Below are 21,156 nucleotides of genomic sequence, written 5' to 3' on the forward strand. Positions count from 1 at the left end.
ATAAGGTGTTTCTGGCATTTATGGATCTGGAAAATAAGGTGTTTCTGGCATTTATGGATCTGGAAAAAGCATACGACAAGTGGACAGTGAAGGATTGTTGAAGGTTTTGTGCATGTAAAGTGTAGCTGGTAAGCTGCTAGGTACCGATAAGAGTTTTTATAATGGTAGTAAGGCATGTGTAAGTGTAAATGGGCTTTATAGTGAATGGTTCACAATCAGTGTGGGCATGTGACAAGGTTGTTTGATGTCCCCATGGTTGTTCAGTATACAGTATATATATGGATGGGGTGATGAGAGAAGTAAAAACACGAGTAATGGAGATAGGGATGTCGTTGGTGATGGATGGAGTATCTCAGATTTGTTGTATGCTGATGATGCAGTGTTAGTCGTTGGTAGTGCATGGTGATGGATGGAATATCTCAAACTTGTTGTATCCTGATGATGCAGTGCTACTTGCAAATACCAGACAAGAGCTTGGTAGACTAGTGCAGAGTTTTGTAGATGTCTGTTAGCATCGTGTCTTGAGAGTAAATGTAGAAAAGAGTAGTGATGGTTATTGAGAGAGGTGACTTCCAGTGTGATGTTACAGTGAATGGAGAAAGACTGGAATTGGTGAGAGAGTTCAAATACCTGGGTACAGTGATAGAAAAGAGAGGAAAATGTGCAAAAAAGTGGAAGGTGAAGTGGCGTAAGGAAAGAAAGTGGCTGATGCTATGAAGGCCTTGATAAGAAAGTGAGGCTTCATATGTTGCAGCTGCTCAAGGCTTACATGAAGGAGTTTCAGTGCCAACTTTAACATATGGATGTGAGACTATGGTGTGGCATGAAAATGAAAAATCATGAGTAAGAGCAGTGGAGATGGGACTGCTGAGGAATGTATGTGGGGTACAGAGTGGATAGGATATGGAATAATGTGATACGTGCAAGATGTGGAATGAGGATGTCTATGGACACCAGAATCGATGAGAGTGTCCTGAGTTGGTTTGGTCATGTGGAGAGAATGGATGACAATAGAGTGATGAAAAAGGTATATCAGAGTGAATTCGAAGGAGGGAGGAAGCAAGGTAAGCCAAGAAGGTGGAGGGATATGGTGGATGAGTATGTGAGGAAGAGAGGTATGGAAGTTGGTGAGGCTAGGGGACTGACAAAGAGTCTGAGCTGGTTGGATGAATTTTGTGCGGAGAAGCACAAAGCCAGGGGATTTGGCATCCCTTTTTAACGTGACAACGTTTGGATTGGCTGTATCATATAGGTATTTGTGAAGCTACAGAACATTTTTCTTTTTTTCCCCTAGTGGAGCTAGGATTTTGAGAACTTGAATGATGAGTGAATAGAAGTGTGGCCCATTGACTTGGGCAAACATTGGCTGTTGGGACGTTGCTACTTCTCACCCTGCCCAAGGGTGGGAAAGGAGGTCCGGATGATACTGATTATTATTATTATTATTTTTGTCATTAATATTGTGGATGTGGATGTGATAGGAAGTGTTAAGAGGAACACACTGTAGTGGTTTGGCCATGTGGAGAGGATGGAGGGTGAGAGACTGATGAGGAGAGAGTATGTGAGTGAGGTGGAGGGGGGGAGAGGGAAGGGGAGGCCGAGGATGAGATGGAAGGATGGAGTGGAGAGGTATATGAGAGAGGGGGGTGTGAGTTGGGAGCAGGGCAGTGAAATGGCGGGGGACAGGGTGACATGGAGGCGATTTGTCTGTGGCCACCCTATACGGGATTAAGGCATCTGGCAATAGATAGATAGACAGAATGTTGTAGGCCTAATTTACGTTACCATTTTTCACCCCCAGCATCCTACTGCCCAAGTAGACATGTATAAATTATCCTGTGTGTGAAGAACAATTATAGAAGCAGTTCTCTCGACTACATTATGCAGTACAGTACAGGATCATCAAGTTATGAAAGAGCATATCGGTATTTCACTGGTTGCCATTGTGTTGATACGACAGCTACCTGTTGTAGTTGAGATCAGCTAAGCCAGTTTGAGGACTGCCAGACTTGCTGAGATTTGTGTTTAGTGATTTTAAGTTAATGGATCTCAAGATATTGTTCACTTTGATATGCTGATGTTAGAGGTTGAAGAGATATTCTTTGTTCAGCTTAGGGCTGAGATTTTCACTGGCCAATGATTTGTGCAAAAATTTTTGTGCAGCATCCTTGTCAGGAGGCATTTTTATCCCACAAGCCTTCTCACACTTTATTCCATGGCATTTATGTCTGTTCTGCTAGCCAGTGGAATATTCGCAAGACTGATATTACAGTAACTTGTAGTGGAATTCCTTGGCTATCACAATTAGGAAAGGTTTGGACATAGCAGTTCCATCATGCTATGGTGTTTAAATCATCTTATAGTACTTCATCAACAGTGGCACATTAAGGTTCATTTAATTTTTCCCATTTGTTGTAGATCCAGTATTTTCACTTGCTGCATTAAATTTCAATATTTTTCACATTTCTCAGGTCATACACAATTGTTCCAGTCCCATACTTGTTTCATAGCTTGCTTTCTGCAACATTTCTGTATAGCTTCTTTAGAATTTCCACATTTCTTTGATGTAGTATATAACACTCTGTTTTCTTTTCCTATTACTGCAGTTGCTATCATCACTGCTATGCTTCTTTGAAGACATTTTCAGAATTTAAGTGTGCAAGTTTAGCATTGAAAAATGGCAATTTTGTCCACAGTGGCTTAACAGAAAATGATGAAATCACTTACGTGAGTGACATGGGTCAAGTAAGGCCAGCTAACTGAGTTCGTGAGCTAGCACGGTGACGAATGACTCGTTTATTATTCGAGCTCACAAGCTAGCTTACGTTTGTGAATGTTCCCTGCTAGCTCATGAGCTTTTCTAAGGAATAAGAAATGCTTTGCCCCAGTCTAGTGCACCAGCTTGGCTAAACAACGTCAGTGTGACTAGTAAGTACCACTGCGCTTTGTAAACATGGCAGCAACTGCAGAAATTTAAACGTGATTTTTTTGAGGCAGCAAAAATTTCTCTTTAACAATTGTATGGAAGTGAAGCTTGGACCTTGTTGGAGGGACAGAAGTCTAGAGTGAGAGGAGTGAAAATGAGTTATTTGAAAGGAGCATGTGGAGTCACATGGAGAGACAGACTGACAAATGAGGAAGTGAAGGAGCATTGTGGTGTGGGTATGGATGTGATAGGAAGCGTTAGGAGAAACACACTGAGGTGGTTGGGACATGTGGAGAGGATGGAGAGTGAGAGACTGATGAGGAGAGTGTATGTGAGTGAGGTGGAGGGGTGGAGAGGGAGGGGGAGGCCAAGGATGAGATGGAGGGATGGAGTGGAGAGGTATATGAGAGAGGGGTGTGTGAGCTGGGAGCAGGGCAATGAAATGCCAGGGGGCAGGGCGACACGGAGGTGATTTGTTTGTGGCCACCTCATACTGGATTAAGGCATTTGGCATTAAGATAGATAGATAGAATTGTACTAGAAAATTCTTTTGGAAAACTGATACAGTATTTTCAGATGTATCAGTTCTGGAGTGAAAGGGGTTACATTGTGTTCGAGGGGAAAGGACTGCCTGTGTGGAGAAGACTGTTTTTCAAACCCTGTGTGTTGGTGCCAGGTGACTTACTTGTATGTTTGCATAGTGGTTCATGAGTATGTCAACTTGTTCCTTGTAACAAGTTTTTTTTTTTTTGTGAAGTGATACAGCATGGGTCTTGAATACGCTTGTTTGTGATTTACTTATCTAACCATCCGTTATCCTGTTCCCCCCCTCCCCCCCATCAAGTGCAAAGGAATTCTGAGCTAGGTTACTTAGTCCCAACTTTCAAGGTAAGGGTGACTAGCTTTGCTTGTCCCCATGTGGCATCATGTGAGCAAAAAACTCCAACTATCCCTCGGATACTAGCCCTTACAGGTTCGGTCTAGTTGGATCACCTTAACCCACTAAACCACCAGATTACCACCCAGGGTAGTACCATAAATCAATTCCAGGTTTACAGGAAACTATTTGGCCTGTTACAACTGTGTAGAGTCATCCAAAGGTGCATGATTGAAAATAAAGGAAACAAAAGCAAAATCCAGAGAAATAACACTACCCAGGATAGACACAGGGTAACACTGCCACCATTTATGTCACCTCAGTTGGAAAAAGGCAGCTTGGGTATCTGGTTATCTTCTTTGGAAGGTAGCCCAGCTAAGGTGTTGCAAAGTACTAAGCTGGTAGTGTGTCGAAACTTTTACTCATTTTGAGCTTTCTAAAAGCAGCAGCAGCCATATCATTTGGAAATAGACTGCATTGGTTTCAGTCCTGCCATCGCATGGTAAGTACATGAAAGATATGCAACTGTCTTAATATCAAAAGAGATAGTTGTATAATCAATTTGTCCTTTCTCTCCTCACTTCTGAATCAGAAGCCTGGAGTTTAGCAAACACCTTAGAATACAAACTTAGAAGTGCATAGAGAGGAGCAGGAAGAATAATGTTGTGTTACATAGAGAGAGAATGAGAAAATTCTCTGAATAAGGGAATGCCAAAGTACAGCTCCGGACAGATGAAACGGCTACACCCCATCCACCAGCGACTTGGTTTGGGTCTCAGTGGTTCTGGTAACAGTTGCAGGTGGAGGGAGGGGGGATGTGGGAGGGTGCGGAGGGGAGAAATGTGGGCGGAGTTATATAGGGGGTAGTGTGGGAGGGTGAAGAAGCAACACAGTCTGGCTGGTGGGAGGGGGAGACGAATGGTTGGGTAGCGGAGACGAGAGTCTGCTGGAGGGTAAGACAGGTGAGTGTGATTAGATGAAAAGAAATTACAAAAAATGAATTATTATAATATCTGCTGCATATATTGCATTTTATCTACTAAATAAGAACACCGTCTATTATTCACCACCGTATTTGGGTATCCTACTCATTATTATTATCCTTTGGATATTAGGCAATAAATAAAGATATTGGACGGTCTTTCGGACCCGAACCAATTTTTTCATAACTTTTTTCTTCAGCTATTTCCGTATTCCTATTATCCCTCGTGCTTGAAGTCCCCCTTTTTATCACTTTTTCCTACGCCCTACATTTTTTTTTAGGCATAAAGCAGTTTAACTTTCTCTTTAAATAACCATATTTGTCAACAAATATTCCTTTCATTAATCTATTTAATTACCTGTTTTCTTTCAATATGCATTTGTCTAATAATGGGTGTTACACCTTAATTGGCGCCGCTATTTGACGTTTTGAATAAATTTGGTCTAAATTTACGCATATATTGCAGTCTCTCTCAAGTAGGCTGGCAACCTCACACATCCTCCCCCCTGCTTTCTCCTTCTCTCGCTACCCGTTCCCTCCTTTCCTTTTGTAGTACTGTTTATCTATTCTTTCTCATATTTTTAACCTCATTCCTTCTTACAAACTTTTAGTACCATAGGAAATTCTCCCTTATCACCTACAGTCCTACTACATGAAAGTGGAAAAAACTGCCATCGGGAAAAGAATAACTGGAAATTTATGGCGAAGGTTACGATATTAGTTATTTATAATGAAAGTGTTGGCAGATACGCATTCTTGACGTGATTATCGCAGCCACAGCATTTCGCCTTCATAAAACAGAAGGACTATAGGTTTCATGCATTACCTCCTTACGTCCAGCATTACTGTGCAGAACGCCATGTATAACACATTAAGGACCACAAGGACAGTACTGGTAGTCATCGTGAGTCTCATGAATCTCTCCATAGGCTATTGAAAACAGTGCTTTATGCTTGACTTCAGAAGTATGTTCTCATCATGGCAATGATAGGTAAAGATAATAAAAACAATATATACAACCAAATTATCATTTCTTATACAACAAAGCTCAAACTGCCTCCGTGCTACCCGAAAAAAAAAAAAACTGATCATATATATATATATATATATATATATATATAATCATACAGGCTCTACACTTATGAATTTAACATCGAGTAACCCTATATACCCAAAGTAATTTTCTCTGTATGGACTGACGTTGTAACGAAACTGGTTGTCCCCCTGCAGTAATTATTAATATATTTTTATGGTCATGTATGACTGAATAGTTTAGTTTATACAAGCGAAAACCTCAGAAATAATACTCACCGAGTATTATTCCTTCTCCAGCAGTTGCGCCTTCAGTGACACACTTCCAAAAATCCTCTGGCTTGTCAACATAACGTTTGCTAGGGTCCTGTGATGCAACCCTGCTTCGTGCAATACTCTTCTCATAGTCTTTTCGCTGATATCATGGTCTGTGCATCGGTTTCTGTGGCGTGTAGTGCAACATGGTGGTTTCCGTGTGGTAGGTTGCCATGCTAGTTAGTGTCCTCTGCTTTACCCAACACAATAAATTTTAGATCAGTGTTGTTCATGGTTATATATATATATATATATATATACAGTATATATATATAGGATCATGTATTTAATTTCTTCAGGTTACATGTGATTGTGTGAGCTGGTTACACCCTTGAGACTGCAGCACGGAGGCAGTTTGAGCTTTGTTGTATAATAAATGATAATTTGGTTGTATATATTGTTTTTATTATCTTTGCCTATCATTGCCATGATGAGAACATAATTCTGAAGTTGAGCATAAAGCGCTGTTTTCAATAGCCTATGGAGAGATTCATGAGAATCACGATGACTACCAGTACTGTCCTTGTGGTCCTTAATGTGTTATACATGGCGTTCTGCACAGTAATGCTGGACGTAAGGAGGTAATGCATGAAACCTATAGTCCTTCTGTTTTATGAAGGCGAAATGCTGTGGCTGTGATAATCACGTCAAGAATGCGTATCTGCCAACACTTTCATTATAAATAACTAATATCGTAACCTTCGCCATAAATTTCCAGTTATTCTTTTCCCGATGGCAGTTTTTTCCACTTTCATGTAGTAGGACTGTAGGTGATAAGGAAGAATTTCCTATGGCACTAAAAGTTTGTAAGAAGGAATGAGGTTAAAAATATGAGAAAGAATAGATAAACAGTACAGTAATCCCTCTAATATCCGGACGCCCAATAACCGAACATCCCCACTAACCGAACCTTATCGTCCTGGGATCAAACATTCCCAAAATGGTCCGAAAATCCAAAAAATTTGGAAAAAAAATCGATTTTTTGCCGTCCGTAATTTGAACTTGCCGCGCGCGCCGCGTGAGAGCATTGTTTTGGTTCGTCATTCCTCCGACGTCCGATAGAGCGCCGCTGCATCCTCCCCACTTCCTGCCTGTCTCTCACCGCGACAAGACCTACGCTCTTCGTCATGGCTGCCCACGTGCTCGCTTTTGTGGTGGTGCCGTACTTGCTGCAAGGCCTCCTGCTGCTCTCTGCCCTACTCTTAGTGTGTGTGATGATGGCCCCGCCTCCTGAGAAAAGGAAGAGAGTGGTGTTGACTCTGGAGAAGAAACGGGAGATATTGGAGAAGGTTGATGCGGGTTGGTCTTCCTCTCGCATTCTCCGCGAGTTCAACCTGGCCCGGTCGACTTTGTTTGATATCAAGCGTTCCCGAGACAAGCTCATGCAGTACACGGCTGACTTCTCGTCGAGAAGCAAACGCAACGTGGAGAGGAAGGTTATGTTTACTCCCAAGTATGCAGAGATCGACCGCTCCACGTTGATTTGGTATCGACAGCAACGTGCAGCTGGTGTGATGGTACGTGGAACGGAGCTGAAGGCTGCTGCTGAGAAGTTTGCAAGGCTTCACGACGCCCTAGACTTCAAGGCATCCGAGGGTTGGCTCTTCGCGTTCAAGTTGCGACATGGCCTTACTAACCGTAAAGCACATGGCGAAGCATTGGACGCTAACGAGGATGGAGTGGACGAGTTTCGGCACAAGGTGAAAGGCTTGATCGACAGGGAGGGCCTCACTCTCGGTCAAGTCTATAACGCTGACGAAACTGGCCTATTCTATCGCTCGGTGCCAATGAACACTCTCGCCGATGAGACGGAGAAGCGTGTACCTGGCCGCAAGCTTTCTAAGGAACGGATATCTGCTTTGTGTTGTGCCAATGCTAACGGCATGCACCGGCTTAAGCCCGTTATTGTTGGCCGTGCAAAGCAGCCTCGGTGCCTTCGTGGGGTGATGGATGTCCTTCCTGTCGTATGGTACCATTCTTTGAAAGCATGGTTCACAGCTGTGATTTTCAAAGACTGGTTTCACCATCACTTCGTCAAGGAGGTCATACATTACCAGACGAAGACACTGGGAATTCCTCGCGACCAGGTAAAGGCTCTCCTTCTCCTCGACAATGCACCTGCCCACCCGTGCGACAAGGACTTGGTTGCTGAGAATGGCCGTATTAGGTGCATGTTTCTGCCACCTAATACGACTGCTCTCATTCAACCAATGGACCAAGGAGTGATCGTGGCAACAAAGCGCCTGTACCGTCGGAAGTTCCTGGACGAGGTGATGGTGGTTCTCGAGGACGAGGACGAGCGCAGGGAAGGACGTGACACTCGAGGCAAGCGGACTTTGGAAAACCTTCGCCGCTACAACATCAAGTCTGCGCTGTACAACTGGGCTAGTGCATGGAAGGAAGTCCCTGTGAAAACTCTTGAAAATGGTTGGTCTCGTCTGCTTCTCGGAACAGATGTGGAGTACGATTTCCTAGGGTTTGACGTGGATGACTTCCATGCACGGCTACGTACGCACGGCGACGATGTTGATGTGGACGATGTTCGTGAGTGGTTGGACGACGACGAGGGCGATCCTGGGTATCAGACGTTGTCTGATATCGAGATCGCGTCTTCGGTTGCTGGTGTCAGTCCCGAACTTGAAGATTCCGACGACGAAGGCGATGATGATGCAGACTCCGCCCAGCAGGACACTACTCCAGCCATCCCCAAGCTGAGTGCACTCCGGGAACATCTAGAGTTCGTCCTAGACTACCTGGAACACCCGGACTGCAACAGGGAGATGGGGCCCTTGGGACTCGTGGAGGAAGTGCGTGCTTTCCGGCAGCGCATCATCAATCGCCAGAATCGTCGGTCCTTGCGTCAGTCAACGATTGACAGTTTTTTCAGGCCCGTGACCCCCGCTGTGCCAAGCCCTGGTTCCACTCCGTTGCCTCCCCAAGACAGGCCCTCATGCTCCGAGCCACAGCCCAGCACATCAGCTACAGTGGAGTCACCGCTCGACATGAGTTTGCGGCTGTCTTCAGAGTCTTCTGTAGTCGGTACGCCATCACCACTACCCACCGATGCACCCCTTGGACGCCTGCCAGTGATACTCTCGGGCTCTGACAGTGAATAAACAGCAAGAACTTCTCCACTAGACCACACGGGAATTTTGAGTGTTGTGCAGTGAAAAAACGGTGTGTTGTGTTAAGGTTTTCAAGTTGGGAGAAAAGACTAAGTAGAAAAGAAATTTAACGTAACTAACCTTCTTTGTTTTGGCTTTGGAAACTTAAAAAACTTGGGAAAAGTTAATGTGCAACACTTAAATTTAATGGAACATTATTTGGACTAAAGTGAACACTGTGAAAAGAACGGACTTCTGTGTGTTAGTGACTAAGTTCAGTGCAAGACTTCAGGAAGAGTGTAGTGCAAGTGCTTCAGGAAATCGTTCTTACTGTCAGAGTCCGAGAGGAGGCGGTTATTCATCGAGGTGGCCAGGGACTTGCTGTAAGTAGCCAAAATGTTTCATGTTGTACTATTTTCCATACTATATTTACCAGAATGTTTCATATTGTATTTTTTCCCATACTATACTTACCTGAAAGTGTCATACTGTACTTCTTTCCATACTAAACTTACCTCATGCATGTGCAGTAGGAATGTGTTTTTCAGAGTTCGGTTAGGTTCGGTTAGGTTAGGTTCGGTTAGAGTCCATAAGTACCAGAATGTTTATTAATGTATGAACATACTTCTAAACCCACATTTTATGTGTCTATTGCATTTATTTCAGTCATTTATGTGCCTTATTGGTGTGATTTGGGTGTTAAATAGGTGCTATGCATGTCCGGAGGGAGTTGTATAGGTGTTTCTCTGTGTTAGGGTCCGTAAGTACAAGTCCATAAGCTGGGGCCCAATATCCGGACAAAACCAATATCCGAACCTACCGATGGCTCTATTGATCCGGATATTGGAGTGATTACTGTACTACAAAAGGAAAGGAGGGAACGGGTAGCGAGAGAAGGAGAAAGCAGGGGGGAGGATGTGTGAGGTTGCCAGCCTACTTGAGAGAGACTGCAATATATGCGTAAATTTAGACCAAATTTATTCAAAACGTCAAATAGCGGCGCCAATTAAGGTGTAACACCCATTATTAGACAAATGCATATTGAAAGAAAACAGGTAATTAAATAGATTAATGAAAGGAATATTTGTTGACAAATATGGTTATTTAAAGAGAAAGTTAAACTGCTTTATGCCTAAAAAAAAATGTAGGGCGTAGGAGAAAGTGATAAAAAGGGGGACTTCAAGCACGAGGGATAATAGGAATACGGAAATAGCTGAAGAAAAAAGTTATGAAAAAATTGGTTCGGGTCCGAAAGACCGTCCAATATCTTTATTTATTGCCTAATATCCAAAGGATAATAATAATGAATAGGATACCCAAATACGGAGGTGAATAATAGACGGTGTTTTTATTTAGTAGATAAAATGCAATATATGCAGCAGATATTATAATAATTCATTTTTTGTAATTTCTTTTCATCTAATCACACTCACCTGTCTTACCCTCCAGCAGACTCTCGTCTCCGCTACCCAACCATTCGTCTCCCCCTCCCACCAGCCAGACTGTGCTGCTTCTTCACCCTCCCACACTACCCCCTATATAACTCCTCCCACATTTCTCCCCTCCGCACCCTCCCACATCCCCCCTCCCTCCACCTGCAACTGTTACCAGAACCACTGAGACCCAAACCAAGTCGCTGGTGGATGGGGTGTAGCCGTTTCATCTGTCTGGAGCTGTACAGCAGAGTACTGCATATGATAAAATCTATCCCCTCCCACTCCCCCACCCCATAGGAGCATGAACTCGTTATGTGTGTGTCTGATATGTTGACTTTGGCACAGAGTGAGTTCCAGACACTGCTGCCGAAGGTTCTGGAGGCCATCAAAGCACTGCTGACCCGAGATGAGGACCAGGCTGCTGAAGGCATGGAGTTATTTGATGTGTTGGCTGAGTGTGAGGTAAGAAATGCACACACACACACACACACACACACACACACACACACACATACACACACACACACACACACACACACACACACACACTATGCAGCGGTAGTGTGGTCCCCACACAAAAAGAAAGATATAAACAAGATTGAGAGAATACAAAGAACAGCAACCAAGATGGTCCCCAGTCTGACAGACCTGTCATACAGAGAGAGGCTGGAAAAACTGGATTTGCCTTCGTTAGAGGAAAGGAGAAAGAGGGGAGACATGATTGCGGTGTTCAGGACCATGGTGGGAGTAGATAAAATTGACAAAGAAGATCTGTTTGTATGGGATAAGAGAGCAACAAGAGGACATGGAATGAAATTGAAAAAGTCAAGCTGCTTGAAGGATATCAAGAAATATAGCTTTGTATCGGTACACGGCTAGCACTATATATCGTGCCACCGCTAGCACCAATAAAATGTATCGTCGCACTGCTGGCCACCAATTTAATGTAGCCGTTATGGAGTAGCAGTTAACTACATATTAAGTGTTCTGCTGTATAGTATAACTAGACCACCGTGTTGGATCGACGACACTGTCTGTAGTACATCAGCCACTCGCCGTCACTGCCCGACACTTCCCACCAAAGGTCCTCTGCCACGAGAAGGTGGAAGCTGGTCTGTTATTAAGTGGTAGCGTAGGGTGACAGAAATGAGCAGATTAAATCTCTCTTTATTGGGTACAGAATAATATAACTGCGACCCGAGAGATATGTAGGAGCGACACCACCTCCCTTTATAACTGTAAAGCGATCTCTCTGACGCTGTACACTCACCGAGCCGGACAAGGGTGCGGTGCTTAGGTCAGCTAAAAAGTGAGGTGCCGAGCATTACATATACTCTGGGCTTATGCAAAAAGTAGAGATAAATGACAACTCTACTAGCACATTATACACCTCTATAAAATGGTATTAAGTACATTCACATATACCAACATAATAAATGGTTCCCCTGGACTTTACACTTATGCACTTATTCAGATATCTTTTCACTTCTCCTAACCTTCATTTTATAATTGAAACAGGGTGGCCCCTTGTGGTCTGCCATCCACCTTCTTCCTATACCACAGCTAATAGCGAAATGATATTTGGTTGTTCATCATTCACACTTCATTACACACTGTTAATTATGACTAAACAGCTTTAAAAATTATTATGTAAAATGTGTGATACTACAACTTCATATGGAAAAAAATGTTGACACCAGAACATCGCTCGGCCACACCATAGACGTCCCCGTCGACATTGTTGTCCTAACTACCGTGTAGCCTAACCAGAGTGTAGGGTAGCTAACTATTCAGGGACATCCACTTGCAATCCGCGAGTACAGACACATGGTATCAGTGGGTTCCCTAATTGGCGCCTAAAATACTAGCCTAAACCACAAACACAGGACAAGACCACAATAAGTAGAAGACCAACGCCAGGACCAAAATAGGAACGAGAAAGGTATGAAGGAAGATAGGACAGTACATAAGGCTCCAAATCAGTCCTGTTCAGGTGGGAGGGGAAGGTAAGCTCCTTTCATACATGAGACAGCCTGTTCACATTCAAGAAGTAACATTGAATGAAGGTAAAAAGGGTCGTAACTGGGATGAGAAGTTCACTGTCAAAGCTAGATGATGCTTGCTAGGCAGAACTGCTATCTCTTTACTGTGTAACTCACAAAAATCAGGTGCAATATAGTACCCCTTTACTGTAAGGAATTGATTCTGTGAGGCACAAATCACAGTTACATCCTCTGTCTCAGGAAAGTAAAAGTACTGTTTCGCATGAATATGAGCATGGAAAACTGACTTCAATTGAATGGGTTGGAAAGTGCAACGTTGCAGAGCAGAGGAAGTATTTGTGTTCAACAAGGCCCTCTTACGCTCCTCTACCTTTAATGATACGAAGACAAAATGCAAAGCAGGACATACATGGAGATCAAGAAATGAGGCCTTACGCTTCTCAAATTCATCCACAGTCATTTCTGCTACATATTTCTTGTCATCTGAGACAACTAGCACCTCTGGACCCTCTTCATTAACAACAAGTGTATTATTAGCAGTAGCAAAAGGGAAGGAAATGAACCGCCATGCCTGGTATGTTACAGCATTCCTCATAGGTACCAGTATTAGGATGCCTTCATGGGTCAACTGGGCCTCTAACAGTTGGTAATAATATTCCAGTTGACTCAGATCAAAGAGTGGCATAAGTCCATGCTTCCACATCGCTATATCAAGTGCATTTGTTAATATATTAGTAGGCAGCAATAAAGCATTAACCCTGTTCAAACTTGCATCGATTAAGCCGTCCACCATATTGGCTGCATGCTTCTCCAAAGCAGTGGTTGACTCGTCGAGAGCATGTAAGTACTCAGTGAATAACACCAAGTTAGCTAGGGTTAGTAGATTAATTTAGATGTTGTTCACAAGCTCTACTAGATGGTTGGTAATCCTAATTATCTCGTTAGCTTTGTTAGTGAACTCATCTAACTGTTTATACACATGCATGATTAATCTATTATTGGCTTTAGCGGCCAGTGTCAAGTCATGCATCTGTCTACCCAATTGCACTACATCCTTATCTAATGCCATACCAAAGAGTTATCCACGTCCTCTCTTAGTACGTGCATGGACATGCTTGGAAAGATCAGAGTGTACGTTAGGTAAAGCTACATGCAAGTTAGTGAGCCTGTCGGTGAGCCTGTCTATATGCCTAGTCTGAAGCTCAACAAAGCTTCAGTGTCAGAGTTTGTCAATCGTGGGTTTCGATTAAACATCTTTCCCACTTCCAATAGTTGCTGTCTGAGATTCGACAAGCCTTTGGAGACCTCCTTGACAATATCTGGCGTTTGGAGACAGCCTTCCATTGGATAGTAGACGCATACTGCATCTTCCACTACCACGACTTCTCCAAGTGGGCTCTTCAGTGCTCCTGGCATTAACGCAGTCGTGTCCATGTCCGATGTCTTTCCATAGGTCCACCCCAAGCAACGCACGAGGAGTTTGAGCCACAGCCACATTTTTTTCTGCAAGAGTAGATACTCCCTTAATCACTTTTGTTGTGGGATCGTAGCTTGCTGCGATACTCTTGGTTAGGGACAGGTACGGATGACGACATAGACTGCGACGAAGACAGAGGGCACAACACATCAGACGAGAGGCCTAGCTCTTGACTTACTAGTTTGATCCTATCAGCATATACTGCCTCCTGAGTTCCATTAGCTTCATCCTTTATTCTATAAGTATTTCCACGTACTCGTTCCACAACGGTATATGGTCCGCGGAACTTAGGTCTGAGCTTGGAAATTCTCTCAGGGTTGTGGATTATGACCTTCTGGCCTGCCTGTAACGTCTTTTCTTGACTACCTTTGTGTTGTTTCGCCATCATCTCCGCTCTTAAGGCTTTTAATCTTTTCCGTACTTCACTGTGTATAAATTGGAATTTCAACAACTGTACCGTTGCGTAGTCTTCTTCGTTGTCTACTGGAGTAGGAGGTCCAGCCAACAAATCATAGGGTAACACTTTCTCTTCTCCATAAAGGATATAATGAGGAGACTTCCCAGTTGATGAATTTTCTGAGGAGTTGATGGTCGCCGCTACGTGGTAACCAGTCTTCCCAGTTATCCTCCTGATTTGAGGTTATTACTGGTCTCAAGACTTCCAGTATCTTCCTGTTTGTTCTCTCCACCAGGCCATTGCTCTTAGGACTGTAAGGCGTTACAAAAACTTGCTTTACTCCATACATACGACAGATTTCTGTAAAACCTGGTTACGAAATTCACTGCCATTATCGCTGAGCAATACCTTAGGTGTAGAGTATGGACAAATCACTGAAGTTACAAAAGCGTGCGCCACCTCCTCTGAAGTTTTCGTCTGTAAAGGTGCTAAAACAGTGAATCGTGAGAAATGGTCCACTGCCACCAGTACATAACTTGAACCTTGACGACTTCTCGGCAACGCTAAGAGATCAATGGAGACTGTATCCCAAGATTTTTCCGGTAGAGGATACTCTAAGATGGGAGTCGGAAGTCCCCTCGTTCCTCGTATTTCCGCGCATTTGACACATTGACTGACGTGGGCTTCTATGTCCTTCCTCATGGTCGGCCAATAGTATTTCTTTCTCGCCTCACGTATGCATCTATCGCGACCGGGATGACCCGCTTGAGGTACGTCATGAACTAACTATAGCACGGCTTGCTGTAAGGTAGCAGGAACAACCAACTGATATGCAGTGTCCTTCCCTGGGGGTTGCTTGTACAAAAGACCCTGTTGAAGATGGAAGTGAGTCATTGGTACTGGGAGTTCAGGTAGACAAGTCTCGTCGCCAGACTCCAAGGCATAGATGACTTGTGACCACATCGCATCATTACGTTGTTCCGCTTTTACCGTGTCTGAGGAATACTCAGCAAGAGCAACATCCTCGGCTATGGTAGCAGCAATGTTTCTACTCAACGCGTCGGCCACAACATTTTGACGGCCTGGTCAATATCTGACCTCTGGATCAAACTCCATTACCTTGCCAACCAACGCGCAACCTTACCGTGCAAGTTTTTTCCTTTAAAACAAGTCGCGTATGGGTGCATGGTCAGTTAAACAATTATCCGGTAGCCAAAAATAATATCCCGGAAATGTCCTAACGCCCACACGACTGCTAATGTCTCCAAATGTATCGTCGAATAGTTCTTCTCTGGGGGTCTTAATGCCCTACTAGCATACACTATGGTATGTGTCTTTCCTTGCTCATCCTTCTGCTGTAACACCGCTCCCAGACCCAGACCTGAGGCGTCCGTGCACAGATAGAAAGGTTGAGTATAATCAGGAAACGCTAATACGGGTGTTTCTGACATGGCTTGTTTGAGCTCGTTGAAGCTTTTCTCTTCCGAGGGTCTCCATTTCCATGCAGCGTCCTTCTTAAGTAGCGTCGTTAAAGGTGATGCTATGATGGCATACCTGTGGACAAAACTCCTATAAAAGCCAGTGAGGCCTAGGAACAATCTTATCTGATCCTTGTTCTGTGGTGTAGGAAAATAGGTCATCTAGATACGCTAAGACGTCTTGCCCTAACATCTCGCCAAACAATTGGTTTATCATCCACTGAAATGTTAAAGGAGCATTACTCAGTCCAAAAGGCATCCGGAGAAATAAAGTGCCCACGGTGAGTGCTAAAAGCAGTAATGGGACGCGACTCTTCGGTCAGCTCCACCTGCCAATACCCTGACGCTAGATCCAGACAAGTAAACACAGTATTTCCCTTACCTAATGATTGAAGTAAGTCGCAGATGCGGAATCGGGTAACGATCCGGTACTGTTACCTTGTTCACTTGCTGAAAATCCACAACAGGTCTCACACCACCGTCCTTCTTAGGCACTAGAAAGAGTGGTGCATTCCACTGCTTTCCTTTGGCTGTGCGGTAGACGGTATGCAGGCACATAAACTGGATTTGTACCGGGGCACAAACCAGTATGATGCTTCACCCTATCCGTCCTACCCAGCGCTTCTCCTGGAAGTGCTACTACGTCGGAAAATTCTCTAAGGAGGGCTAGGAGTCGTGTTTTATGGTCTACATTATCCGTGACCTTCACGTATTGCTCCAGCTGTTTTTTCCTTAGCCAGACGTACGGGTTCCGACTGAGTCGTTGCTTGAGATGTAACTACAGGAGAGATCACTGGCACGTCGTCGACTTCCTTTATAGGGGCACCATAGCACATCAAGTCGCCTATATAACAACCATCTCTGAGCTTAACTGCGCCACCACTCATATTTGCGATGAAGAGGGGCGTCTTCTGGTCTTGGCCAATGCTAGTCAGAGTCGATTCCAGCGACAATGCCTTATGTTTTACAGTCTCAGTTAAGCATGCTACATCAGTTCCCACCGAGACGTCAGGTACTCGGACAGGAATTTTACAGACAGTTTGACTGGGTAAGTGGTGATTACCACTCACTATAGCCCTGACTTTCTTCCAGTCCATACCCTCCGCTTCGTGTGCATCCGGGGACTCCCTTGACGCTTCACTTGTCGGGGTCACAACTGGTTGGACGGCTCCTGATTGGATGCCAGTTCCAGTTCGTGTTGCTGAGGGATTAAGGCCTACAAACTCTTTCCCGTTAAAGGAAATGGAATGTCTTTGAGGGTGTATTACTATATCATACTCCTCCATGGTCTCAAAGCCTATCAGCCCATCAGCTGGCAGAGGAAAATCCTCAACCACATAAAACGTAGCACGTAACTGAGATCGTTTATCTGCCCTCAATGTCAACGGCACCTGGCTTACAATCTTCATTCTACTCCCTGTCACACCTGTCAACATTACATCAGGTGGTGATAATGTCCAGTTTGTTAGAGGCAATTCACCTTTAAGTCTTTCCAGCGCTTTACTAGAAATAATGTTTGTACATGCCCCTGTATCCACGATCAGGGACACTTGGCCCTTCCCTATGATCCAAGGAATAGATAATAAGTCCACTTTAGTAATAGCTGCCACACACGCATCGGTGGATTGTACTATTTTAATTACTTTTGCGCGCGGCCCTGAGTTTCCCCCGAACTAGCTGGGTTCCCTAGTTTCTTCCTCTTTTCAATGACAAAGTGGCAACAGTCCGCTTCATGAGGACAATGCCCATGTATGACACACCATCTTTTCACCTCTGGCTTAACAGCCTTGGTTCTTTGCTGTCGAGAACTAGTAGCTGTATCTCTCCAGCCTGAAGTTTGCAAGGCTTTGTTAGCTTCTGCATAGCATATGCCTGCCTTCGCCAAAGCCTGACTTTCAGTACAGTTAAGATGCTGCTGTACTATATCAGTAGCCAGATTAGGTACAGGTATCTGCCCCAAAGGATTAGGGTTAGTCTGACCTTGCACGCCCATATTGTTAGTCATGCCCCAGGTATTTAGACAAGGAGCCTGGATTTGCATGCCAATATTAGTATTCATGCCCCATTGATTAGGATTCTGGGTTTGCATGCCAATACCATCTGTGTTTATACCCCATGCATTTGAAGAAAGAACAGAAAATAAATTCTGTCCAGAACCTTGTGGTGTACTAAAAATATCTGAAGTATACACAGGTATGTGAGTGGTTGTAGTACTATCATTAATGACTGGATTTTGCATATCCTGAGTGACCAGAGGTACTGTTGTAGTCTCAGCTTTCACAGTCTCCTCACTAGGATTACCCTCATTAGCAAGACTAGTGGCCATTTTGGATCTAACTGATTGCTCTGGGACTGTTGAATAAGTATGACCAGAACGCAAATGTAAAATGTTCAAATCCTCATCCTGTCCTTCAGAAATATCCTCATCACCTTGATCCTCAATATGTCCTTCACTCATTTAATATGTCTGAGCACTTTTATTTGATGTATCAACCCACTCATAAAATTCTGAGTCTAGTGGGATTGGCTAATCCCTATTTCCCTTATTCTACGTCCCCACTTCACTGTGTCCATCTAACCTTGTCAGTAACATTCCCCTCCCAGTTACAGGAAGATAAACTGACATAAAAAGGATAGTTATGGTAAGTGACAGAGAATGGAACACATATACAATACACAGAAAGTATATTTATTTCAAGGGAATTCTGAGAAACCTTTATTTCCACTCATCAACTAACTAACTTGTGTTGATTCAAGTGTGTGTGTGTGTGGATTTAATGCATGGACGCTACCTAGATATGAAAGTCCAGAATGATGATCCACATTCCACGTTCCACACTCCACCAGACTCCTTCAACCATACGCAGCACCCGCTCGCTGTGGGAGTTAGCAACACGCCAGGCAGTGACGCCACTCGACGCACCACATACGATCGTGGCACCACATACGCCCCCTCTCGCTCTCCCTCGGCTCGCGGCCATCCGCGCCTCTGGAGTTGCCAGAAGTCGCTCGCTAGTTGATCCACTCCTCACCGCACTGGCTTGAACTCTCCTTATCTCGCCTCTCACACACGAGAGCGAGATTCTTGCCAGTTTGCGTTTGAAGATGGAGATATCTCGCACACCACAGGGCGAGATAACTGCCAGTTTGTGCTTAAGATAGGAATCTCGCACTGGCAGAATAATGGGAGGAATTAATATTCACCACTCCAGTTTATCTGCTCCACTTAACTCACTAGTAATTAGTCCCCTTACAATAGTAGAGTAAGATTTTCTGTTTCACCTTCAGGAACGAGCGATTGCAAGGGTTACTGGTTCACAGCATAAATCCCTTTAGCACGTATCGTATCCCAGCACTGAGCACCAATTTAATATATCGGTACACGGCTAGCACTATATATCGTGCCACCACTAGCACCAATAAAATGTATCGTCGCACTGCTGGCCACCAATTTAATGTATCGGTACACGGCTAGCACCATATATCGTGCCACCGCTAGCACCAATAAAATGTATCGTCGCACTGCTGGCCACCAATTTAATGTAGCCGTTATGGAGTAGCAGTTAACTACATATTAAGTGTTCTGCTGTATAGTATAACTAGACCACCGTGTTGGATCGATGACACTGTCTGTAGTACATCAGCCACTCGCCGTCACTGCCCGACACTTCCCACCAAAGGTCCTCTGCCACGAGAAGGTGGAAGCTGGTCTGTTATTAAGTGGTAGCGTAGGGTGACAGAAATGAGCAGATTAAATCTCTCTTTATTGGGTACAGAATAATATAACTGCGACCCGAGAGATATGTAGGAGCGACACCACCTCCCTTTATAACTGTAAAGCGATCTCTCTGACGCTGTACACTCACCGAGCCGGACAAGGGTGCGGTGCTTAGGTCAGCTAAAAAGTGAGGTGCCGAGCATTACATATACTCTGGGCTTATGCAAAAAGTAGAGATAAATGACAACTCTACTAGCACATTATACACCTCTATAAAATGGTATTAAGTACATTCACATATACCAACATAATAAATGGTTCCCCAGGACTTTACACTTATGCACTTATTCAGATATCTTTTCACTTCTCCTAACCTTCATTTTATAATTGAAACAGGGTGGCCCCTTGTGGTCTGCCATCCACCTTCTTCCTATACCACAGCTAATAGCGAAATGATATTTGGTTGTTCATCATTCACACTTCATTACACACTGTTAATTATGACTAAACAGCTTTAAAAATTATTATGTAAAATGTGTGATACTACAACTTCATATGGAAAAAAATGTTGACACCAGAACAGCTTTCCTTACAGAAGTATAGACTTATGGAATAGCCTGGACAAAGAGATCGTCCAGTCTAAAAACTTAAACGAGTTTAAAGTTAAATTCGACTTATTGAGAAACAGCGACGGAAACCCACGAGCATAGTACATTCCATGTATATCACAATTAGGTATATTCTTAAATATTTGGAACAACTTAGACAAAGAGGTGGTGCATGAGAAAAACATTCATGTGTGTAAAGGTAGACTTGATAAATGTGGATATGGAGACAGGACAATACGGGCATTGCTTAGTTCCTGTATACTACAAATAGGTAAATACACACACACACACACACACACACACACACACACACACACACACACACACACAGAGTTTGTTTATATGGTTCTCAACCATAGCAAATAGTTCTTGCTGTGTAAGAGGTTGTTTGGCGTGCCACTATGTAGTAGTTACTTTCAGTTACCGCTATATTGAGAGGGATGGTAGGCACCCCAGTGAACTGGATATGTTCAGTTTATTCTTGTTCTTGGTGGTTATAGGCTTTGGTTTGAGAAGCTACCACAAGTCCTGAAAACCACTTGTACTTTCAGTTCTTTGTTGTGTAGAAAAAATTAATGGATACCATCCACTTGCTGTATTTTATTTACAATCAGCCTATGAAGTGATGGCAGAGTATCCAGAACATTTTGGTCAGCGATAATGCACATACACTTCTCTGTATCGTAACAGGGTGAAACCTGTTATGTAAAATTGTTACAAAAAACAATAACTAAATGCTAGAGTACCGGTATGTTTCAAAATTTTAGGAAGCAGCTAGTTACGTTAATAATATAAGTGGAGAC

General features: G+C 43.7%; 1 protein-coding gene across 1 annotated transcript in view; it reads left to right on the top strand.

Moving 5' to 3' along the window:
* Window positions 1-21,156, top strand: part of LOC145392974 (importin-4-like) — a 332,091-nt gene that overhangs the window by 95,799 nt on the left and 215,136 nt on the right. Inside the window, exon 5 of the mRNA XM_080267268.1 lies at window positions 11,018-11,134. Within this exon, the coding sequence (XP_080123394.1) occupies window positions 11,018-11,134 (117 nt within the window). The remainder of the gene's footprint in view (window positions 1-11,017; window positions 11,135-21,156) is intronic.

Source organism: Coenobita brevimanus, chromosome 23 (assembly GCF_032717465.1).
Source record: "Coenobita brevimanus isolate Jiangsu-jjx chromosome 23, ASM3271746v2, whole genome shotgun sequence".
NCBI classification, from domain to species: domain Eukaryota; kingdom Metazoa; phylum Arthropoda; class Malacostraca; order Decapoda; family Coenobitidae; genus Coenobita; species Coenobita brevimanus.